Source organism: Aptenodytes forsteri, unplaced genomic scaffold (genome assembly GCF_000699145.1).
Source record: "Aptenodytes forsteri isolate BGI_AS27 unplaced genomic scaffold, ASM69914v1 Scaffold208, whole genome shotgun sequence".
NCBI lineage: Eukaryota > Metazoa > Chordata > Aves > Sphenisciformes > Spheniscidae > Aptenodytes > Aptenodytes forsteri.
The window spans coordinates 18935-28851 of NW_008794963.1; the positions used below are offsets into that span (position 1 = coordinate 18935).

Genomic DNA, 9917 nt, shown 5'->3' on the forward strand with positions numbered 1-9917 from the left:
TTACATTATTTTATTTTCTTTTATTTGCTTTAAATGCATTGATTATTTTTTTATAAATGAAGTCAATGCTTCATTTAAATAAAATAATCTAATCCAATTTAAATTACAAACTTGTTTAAAGTTACCTTTTTTTAATATCTCGTGATGATTGACGAGAGTGACTAAAGATGGAGCAGATTTGTATTCACTGAGCCACTTCCCATTCATGTTGATGTGAATGGAAAAAAATTTCACTGGTTTGAGTATGCAGGTGTGTGTTCAGTCCGCTGGCTATAGTTCAGGGTGGTCTTCCTGAGAGTCTCTTTTGTGATGTGAATCTTGTATGTAAAAGTGACATCTCTCCCTATAGCGAAGACTACATATGTTGAAAGTATATATGTCTGTGGGGGAAGCTGGAGTGTACCTCTCAGATGCAAGTCCATATCTCACCTGACTGACTTCGTGTTGGGATAGAGGTGCGGGTGAACGCCATCCTCCCTGCTAGTACCCTGCTTCCCGTGGGAATGTCGGAGAGTATCGATCCGGACTGGGGAGATGCCACAGTATTGCAGTTAGGATAGAGCAGTTAGGACTCTGGGGGTCACTTTAATTTGCGTACTGAGATTTAAACTATATGTACGTAATTCGCAACGTATTAGTAGAGCAGAGCTAATACAGATTTGGAACAAGCGTTTATATGCCATGTATCTTTTCTGTACTTAATATTATTAGCTAGTTGTAGTTGAAGTCACTTGTTAAAATTCCTGCTAGTTTTCATATATTCAGGTCGTTAGCTATAGTCAGTCCCGTGTGCGCATGCAGGATCATTTTAGTGAAATGTTTTTAATAAAATGTGAAGCTGAGCTAATTGTGTTATTAAGTGTTGGTAATCTAAAATAACATCTTCTATACTTTTTGTACTTTAAACAGTTATGCAATTATTATGTGGGAAGTGATGTCAAGGAAACAGCCATTTGAAGGTAAGACCATGTCTTCCTTTATTTTTCCAGCCTTACGTAAAGGCTAAACCTGAGACCTGGCTACCTGGGGACTTCATTTTAGGGGTTACTTTTTAATGATTCAACTTGTAAGCTTGTTGAAGAACACTTTGAGTTACTTTTCAAATTAGACTCTTCTTCTGTATTGTTTTTTTAAAAATTACAGTGATGTTTGATAAATTAAAAATACATTTTTTTGTCAAAAAAGAAACATAACCTTATTTTGGTGAACTATAAATACTGTGTCTGCAAACTAAATTATTCCTCCTATAGTAGACCATTTATATTGCATATATTTCTAATGAATGCACGATGTCTATTTTGACAGAAGTTATAAACCCCTTGCAGATAATGTATAGTGTGTCACAAGGACAGCGACTAGACTTAAGTGAAGAAAGTTTATCAATGGACATTCCTCATCGAGTGCTCATCATAAGATTGATAGGAAGTGGATGGGCACAAAACCCAGATGAAAGACCATCGTTCTTAAGTGAGTTTACCTTGCATAATGAGAAAAGATTTTTAAATTGCCAGATTTCTGTTGAACGTGGTACTTACAGAGCAAGATTATAGGTGCAAAAGGGAAATGGTAAAGATGTCAAGAGATACATGTGGTCAGTCTTGTTGCGTATGAGGTGCTTGTCTGCTTCCACCATGTCAGGAAGAAAACAAACTTTTATGAATGGAACTACATGTGTGCCATAAAACCAAGTTGTTAGTTGGAGTCTTTTGCATTTGCCATCTCTAATTTACCTGTAAAAAAGCAGCGTGTTTTGTTTAACTCCTTGCATTTGGGGTTTATTGTTGAAGGGAACTTTTTTTTAAGAAGGGGGGGGAAGTGAAGTATATAATGACTACTGTGGGATTTATGAGCAAGCTGGCAAACACACCAACAAATCATTGCACATCAGATAAGCTATAGTGACTTCACCTTGTGTTTGCATCTCAGTATAAATCTTTTTCACTGAGACTTCAGCTTTGACTGTTCCACCTCCCAGATTGAGCAGGAACTGGTTGAAGCCACGCGCTTAACTTTCTTTTTCCATCTTTCCTTTGTTCAGCTTTTTGTCCTGATAATATAGATACTTTCAGCCTTTTTTACAGTGGATTACAGACTTTAAAGAATAAGAGTGAAGTGTGAGTTTGTAGAGATTAGAGTGGCATAGTGTGAACTGGAAAAGTTTTGTTTTTATTTTTGCAAACCTGTGTTTGTTGCACTTAACTGACGTACTTGGTGTGTGTTGAGTCCAAATTTATCCCCCATAACAATTTCTTCTTAACATGCTTAATTTTGTGGTTACTTTCGGCTCTTGTTTGGCCATTGTGTAAAAGTAATTCCATCAAAATTGGCAGAAATTGATTACCTGTTTTCAACTCTGAAATTTGCTCTTGCAAGTGTTGCTGTGGTCACATATGTCAGTGCAGTGACACTAACAGTGGTTCCTGCAGCTGCCTCACTGTGCTTGTTTAATTTGCATGTGCTCTAGAAACTTCCTCCCTACAACTTTAGAAAACATGATCCTAATTCTGTAGGGAAAGCCGTAGGGAATCACCTTGGAAAGGCAAAAATGTAGAATAAGAGAGTTACTGAAAGTATTCAAATGTAGAACAGTAGAAAGAGCTCTGGCTTAAACAATTCTATATTTTAAGTTTCTCACTAGTTAGGTTGAGGATGCAATGACTCAAACCTGAAATACTAGGGTTTTTTAGTTGGTTCTGGTAGGTTTTGTTTTTAGGGTTTGTTTGGTTTGGGTTTTTTTCTTTTTTTAATGTTACGAGTAGAGGGGTCCGCAATCTTAATGTTTCATTTGTAGCTTGGGTGAACAGAAGTTTGTTTATTATTTTGAAAACCTTTATAGGGATACTTTCTTTGAGCTGGAAAGTGTTAGAAAGTTGCTGTTCAGATAGCTTAGAAAGAAGTGTTCGTAACTTCATTTTTTTGTATGAGCTTGGCAGAGGAAAAAATGGGAACACATCCAAAGGCATACAGCATCTTCATGTTCAGTTTACAGTCCAAAATGAATTACATGACCTTTTTTGAGGCATTCTTATTTTTGCATTAAGAACATTTTGAAATGTCTGGTTATTTTGGCATGAGTCTGGTTTGTATGATTGTAAACTGTGGATTTTTTTTTTTCCAAGCAAGGAAATATATCTATTTATAATATTTTTTTAAAATCAAAAAGAATAGACACATCATGATATTTCCTTATGTATTCTTGTTTTCCTATGTCAGTTAACCAAAACAAAATAGCAATCAAAGTCTATGGTCACACTGAAGGGATAATTACCTGGGATATGTACTAAAGTGTGAGCTAACTTGGGTTCTGTTATTAGTGCTGTGTCTGTAGTAAGATGGTCTTTGAAGAAAACATGCATTGCTTTTTCCCCTACTTTACTATCATAAAAAGAAAGAGGAAGTTGCAAAACTGTTGCAAAATTAAGGGAAGTAAAGCTCACTGACTGGGAAATTTTGCAATTACCATAGCACGCTGCGGGGGCAACCCAAAACACTCAAACCCCCTTTTTGTTAAATAAACTTTAAATAGAAAAGGTTGGTTAACCTGTCTGTTCCCCTTATAAAGAAGGGATAAAGACTACTTATCACCATGTTTCTGCATGTACTTGGAATATGTACCTACAATTTAATTATAATCAACAAAAATTAACAGTGCTAGTATGTCAGTGTGGAAAATGGAGTGCCAAACCTATAAAATTCTGTTTTAGCTGATGCGACAAAATAAGAATCCCAGTATTGAATGTATGTCTTGAAGATGCTAGTGGAAAAAAGTTAATATGGGAGAACTGTGGTAAAATTATAGTAAAAAATAAAAATATGTTCATAAGGATGCAGTGTGACAAATTGCTAGTACGGTAAATGGGTTTTGCCAAATGGGTGGAGTCTATAGAAATGCAGTAGAATTGTGATATGACATCATCCTTTCCTGAGGTTTTGTTGTACTTGAGCACAGTGTCAAAGAGACATTTTTATTATACAGTCATGTCAAAATTTGAAATACTTAGTTTTGTAAACCTTTCAGCATTGGAAAGCAAGGGAGCATAGCACAGGTTGTCACTTGCTTATTGGATTGTCGAGTGTCTCCCTATGTGAGCAGATGATTTTACCTTCTCTGACTTGCTGCCTTTGGTGAGCATGAGGACACTATCATTTGGATTCACTTGATGCAATAGGTCAGTGCCTTGACTATCACCATCTTCTCTGGCCCTGCTGCACAGCATCCCTTTTGGATTTTGCTGTGGTGGGGGGTCGTTTGTTTATTTTTCTCATATAAATCTTTAACACCTCTGCTGGAGTGGGAAGACAGCGACCCACTCTGAGGTCTTGTGCTGTTTGGTCCCATTTAGCAAACCAGGCTTGTTGCGTCTATCTTGAAATACAGCAAACCCACCGATCTATCCGTTCCAGGAATGCAAGACTTGCGGTCAGGCACAGTCCTGGATCTCTTGATACAGAGTGCTGAGGTGGCCAGATCAGGACAGGGTTTGTTCTGGTGATGTGAAACTGTTGTGTTTGTAACAGGTGAAAGCAAGAAACTTCTCTTTAGCAGCGTAAGTAGTTTGATATGTATCAATAGACAAATTACTTTTGTAGATGTAAGAAAGTAGCTTTAGCAAAATGAAAACTTCATTTCCACCTTAAATCCTTCAGCAAAGTACTCTTTCTTTGTTTAGAATGCTTAATAGACCTTGAGCCAGTCCTGCGAACATTTGATGAAATAGCTATGCTGGAAGCAGTAATTCTGTTAAAGAGATCAAAGGTAAGTGGCTTTTGTTACAGTCGTGAGTTGGTCAAATAAGTTGGTAACTTTTGTTTGCTAAAAGAAGTGTAATCTCCTTTGTCATTTATCTAATCTTTTATCTGGCTGAAGCATGTATTTGTACAGAGCTGTCATCTTGTCTTATAGCAGAAATGTAATACAGGTAAATATGTCTCTTCCAGTCACTATATGAATCACGATGTATTTACAAGAGTGGAAAGAAAGCAGATGTGGAGCAGATATCTCTAAATATACCTCTGAATCCCCAAGAGGTAAATATTTTACGTATTGCATTTGGTATGACGGCATCATTAAAGATCCTGAGAGCTTTAAAGGGGGGTTAACTTAGTAAGGGGGAATTGTTCTGCAGTTTACTTTCCTATGCGGTCAGGAAAGGTGTAAAATGCATTAGTTGAGCTGGGGTGTAACAAATGCATAGCCATATAGGTGAAAATAGTAAAGGGTAGGTAAGCAGAAATAAGAAGGGCATGTTCAGTATATCCTCTAAGTGTGGGAAAGCCTGTCCCTCAAGGAGGAATGCAGCACACAATGTCTGCAACTTATAAGAGACTGTCTTCTGCTACCTTACACCTCTGCGGAGCTTGCTTATATAGGGTCATATAGATTTGCTTTTACATTTTGATTTTTAATGCTGCTTCTTTTGATTCTTACTAATAATTAAACTTCTATACAAAATTGCTGTCAGCTTTGGAAAAACATAAGTATTAGCATTACATAGATTACTTCTGTTTTACTGTATTTTTATTGTGCTGTCTATTGAGCATTTAGATAGTAGGGAAAAGAAAATGATGGGAAAGTACTCTGTAAATCATTGCAACTTTGTGTTTATTTAATGTGCATTTTCATTATACATCTGGAATCATTTCAGGAAACATATTCTGGCTCCATACAATGTGATGCACTTCCTCTTCGGAGCATCTCTCCAGATATATCAAGACTCAAGTCTGTTCCCAAGTGTAATATCCTCTCATCAGGTAGAGACACTAATGACTTCATATAAATTTAAGTTGCCATCACAGCTTTACACTCCCACTGTAACACTGCATTTGCATAGTAGATAGTTGGATCTCCATTTATGTCAGAAAAGAGATGTGTTTTGTAAACTTAGTGCTGTGGGTAAAAAACTAGAGTATTTTAGCTCTGATTTTCTGTTCCTGTCACTTGAGAAATCCCCACAGCTCACAGCTTCAGTTTTCCTGTTCAGGGTTGTGAGTGCAGAGATAGTATTTACTTGTCCCTTCAGACTCTTGGCAGTTTAGTTAATCATTTGTGAACTATTTGTAAAGATAAAAAGCCTAAACATTTTGAGGCACTCCTAAAGCTGAGTAAACTGAAAGTTTCTAATGAAGCCCAACCTCTCGATCTTTTTTGATTCAATAAATAAAACGGGTTTAATAAATAGATTGCCTTGCAAAAGTATCTGCACACACCTTTTGTAGCCGTCACCTTTTCTGAATAAAAGTTGGCAAAATTCCCAGACAAAACTAAATTTTGAGGTTTTGCTGACATCAGAAGCCAGAAAAATGCGATGGGACCCAGGTGGAATAGCAACACATTGTGAAACTAAAGCTGCACTTGAGTTTCTTCTCTTGAAAGAATGCAAACATATATTTTCAAAGAATGGAGCATCCTTTGGCTTTGCAGGGACCAGTGGTGTGAAAGCAGACAAGACAATTGACTACACTGCTATAAAGTAGGACATTAAAACGTGTGCTGAGGTGCTGCGAAATCAGAGATATTCTGGTAGAGGTAGGAGGGCACAGGCAGTTTCTTTTCCAGCTCCTGTTTGAACACGTGCACAATTCTGGGCTTGTACTCAACGTACTAGAAAGATATAAATACAGCAGGAATTCCAGGGAAAATAAATTACGGGAGGCTTAAGGAATTTGAGTTACTGGGGAAAATGGCAAAAAACAAATGTAGCGTAATTTGGCTGTACCTCAACCCAAGCATTTATCTATACACATAGCATAAAAGTCTTAAAGATGAAGAATAACTTGTGGTTACCACGCTTAATAGAAATGTTGTGATGAATTTTAGAAAGTGGAATATTAGATTGAATATGAGCATGGACTATAAGTGTAATCAGATCAGATAATGATAAATGTCAGCCCTTCTTGCTGCTGGTTCCTGTTAAAAATTGTCATATCTGCCTGCGGAGGTCATTGATGAGATTGTGGTGGTACTATTAATCTGATTGATCAGTTGATGGTCCTTTACAGAGTCACTGCTTAGATTTTGTTGCATGTATGTATAGATACAGTAAAGCCTGTGAACCATACTACAGCAGAAGTGTTTGTTATTACTTTGCCAATATCTCCATCAGGTAGTTTTATAATGGAAAGCAAGACTGACATTCTTCTTTCTTTGCCAAAATTAGATGCAATTGTTTCAGGTGAAAATCTGTTCCCGGGTAGCTGTTGGCAAGAGATGAGTTTGGCATGGCACCAAGGCAGAAGTTAATGACTATAGATTGTAGTGGAGTTGTTTTTTCCACCAATACAATTAGAAGACTTTTTCAGAAACTTGCTCCTTCAGAGTTAGGAACTGTCTTCTAACTTTCAGCCTGTTTAATTTTTCTTCCCTAGCCAGCTTATACACACACTTATTCTTGGGCATTGCTTTAAGCTTAAATGACTGTTTTCCCTCTTTTCCCATTTTATTTCCGATAGAGAGAGTAATCCTTTAATACACTTTGTTTTGCTAGACAAACAGGATACGTTCTTTTTAAGTCCATTTGTAAAATAAGCTTCTTCATTCTCCCGGTATCCTACCAGTCCTCCTTGTGCATGTTCTAACTTAAGTCATTGAACTAAGGCTACCAGACATTTGTACTTAGTATTATGAAAGAGATGTGACAAATGTTTTCCATCTGAAAAAAAAAAAAATCTTTGCTTAATATACCTTAGAATTTTATTTTTTCTTTCTCACAAGATTCTTCATTAGAGAATAGTCTACCTAAGTTTTTTTTTTTTCCTCAGCTCAATTCCAAATCATTAGCCCCAGCTTGAAGCAGAAAGTCTAGATCTCATATTTTTGCTGCTGAATTTCCACTTCTATTACTCCAGTCTTCTAGGTCAACTAGGTTCTTACTGAGTAACCTGGGTCAAGCTGTTCTTTCTGAATGACATCTGCAAATTTTATTAGCATGTTTCTATTTTTTATGCTGTGGTTACTGGTCAAGGTCATTCTCTCATACTAGTACAATCCCAGTAGTTTTGTCTAATGTTATTAAAGACCGATGTGTGCCTAGAGATCTATAATAATATATCCCAGCAGAGGTGTTTAAAATCCTTTTCTAAAATGATCTTTCACTCACACTGGTTGTCTCCTAATCCTTTCTCATTCATGCAGTAGGTAACATCTGCTGTTTCACACGACATAGCTCTGCCCAGCTTACTTTCTCTCTCTTTAATGAAATGAAATGCTAGTTACTATGAGTTCTAGTCCACCATTTTTTAAATAATGAGAGTGTCATTTCTTTCACATTTTCCTATTCCTGCTCCTTGTACTTAGAGCCATATTCTTCCACAGGTCAACACTCTGATCTAGGAATACACCCAAATACCCCCACTGGATGGGTATCTAAATACTGAGCTGTCCAGGGGGCTACCTGTTCTTATTGTGTCTTTAGATGTTCATCTGAATTCTTACATCTGCATCTCTGGTTCTTAGTTAACATCTCTGAAGCTCTTTATCAAGTGACACTGCAAAAGTCTGTAATGAAAACTGTACACAGAATTAGGCATATGCCCTGCAGTTGGTTTCTCATCAGCTATTTGTTGTCTCTTCTTTGAGTCATTCCTACTGCTGGTTTCCTACTGAGGTTAAACCACAACAATATCCATCATCTTTTTCTGCCATAAAAAAATCCTAAAAATAGAAACTGTTAAGCTTTCCACCTGACAGAAACCCTTTTTTTTCCTTTCTTTGCAAATGTTTACATGAAGCTTTCTTGAAGTCATATGCTGTTTTGATGGACTACCAAAAGCTTCCATTGGCTTCCCACCAAATGTCACTGTTGGTCTTCATGTTCTTTCCCTCCACCTGAATCTTTCTTTCAATCTTTCCACCTTTGTTATGCTGCCAGACTTCATCAGAATAAATTAGTCACCTTTCATGCTGACTCCTAGCTACCTCTCCAAACACTTGAAGGAGTTATTTTGTTCTTCCAGCCCCTACAAAAATTTTCTGTCAAACAGAGCTTTTTTAAAGTTCACATCTACTAGATCTATTCTCTCAATGTTCTTTTAAAATAAAACAAGACCCCCAAACCCATGGTCAAGCCCTGGTAAAAGATAAGGGACATAAATGTACTCAGAACCTGAGTGTAAGGAATAATGTGTTGTATTTGAAGTGAATTTAGGTTGTTTATGACTTGTTTTATGGAATTGCTCTAAATAGTCTCTGATGGCTGTATTTTATTTGAACATAGAAGTAATACAGCTTTTTTCCCCCTCCTTTTTTTTTTTTTTAAGATGGAAATTCTGGCGGTCTACACTCTCTCAGCAGTCAGAGCACGGATGAAAATATCTCTGTAACTCAGAGCGCCAAACTTCTTGTGGATCCATACAGTTATTTTCCCTCATCTGACAAGAGTATTTCAGATGCCTCAAATTCTGCATCATGTATGCTGCGGTCATCACCAATTCCTTCAGGTACAGCAAACACTGATTTAATTCCAAGACCCACAATAAGTGTCCTAATATCAAATATATGTGTCTATGAAATGGAAACTGGAACTGTTGTTCACCTGTAAAAAGAAAACAAAGCATTCTACAAATTAAAAATGCAGGTAATTCTGTCCCTGTAGCCTTATATTACAAAGTAAGTAAAACCAATGTAAAATGTGACCTAGTACAGGTAGCCGTAGCTCCTAGCTTTTTTCTCTCCTTTTAAGCAAACTTAATTCCTGCTGCCTTGGGTCATCTTTATGCCATTCCCTTTGCTCATATTATTTCTCCTTTCTCCTACTGCTGTAGCAGTGCTGCAATCATACACTCATTAAGGTTGGAAAAGACCTCTAAGATCATCGAGTCTAACCATCGACCCAACACCACCATGCCCACTAAACCATGTCCCTAAGTGCCGCATCTACACGTCTTTTAAATACTTCCAGGGATGGGGACTCCACCACTTC

At 37.0% G+C, this 9917-nt stretch overlaps 1 protein-coding gene across 1 annotated transcript in view; it reads left to right on the top strand.

Moving 5' to 3' along the window:
- Positions 1-9917, top strand: part of RIPK2 (receptor interacting serine/threonine kinase 2) — a 23549-nt gene that overhangs the window by 11140 nt on the left and 2492 nt on the right. The window contains exons 6-11 of the mRNA XM_019471057.1: positions 910-959; positions 1306-1467; positions 4671-4756; positions 4939-5028; positions 5646-5751; positions 9256-9435. Coding sequence (XP_019326602.1) covers positions 910-959; positions 1306-1467; positions 4671-4756; positions 4939-5028; positions 5646-5751; positions 9256-9435 — 674 coding nt within the window. The remainder of the gene's footprint in view (positions 1-909; positions 960-1305; positions 1468-4670; positions 4757-4938; positions 5029-5645; positions 5752-9255; positions 9436-9917) is intronic.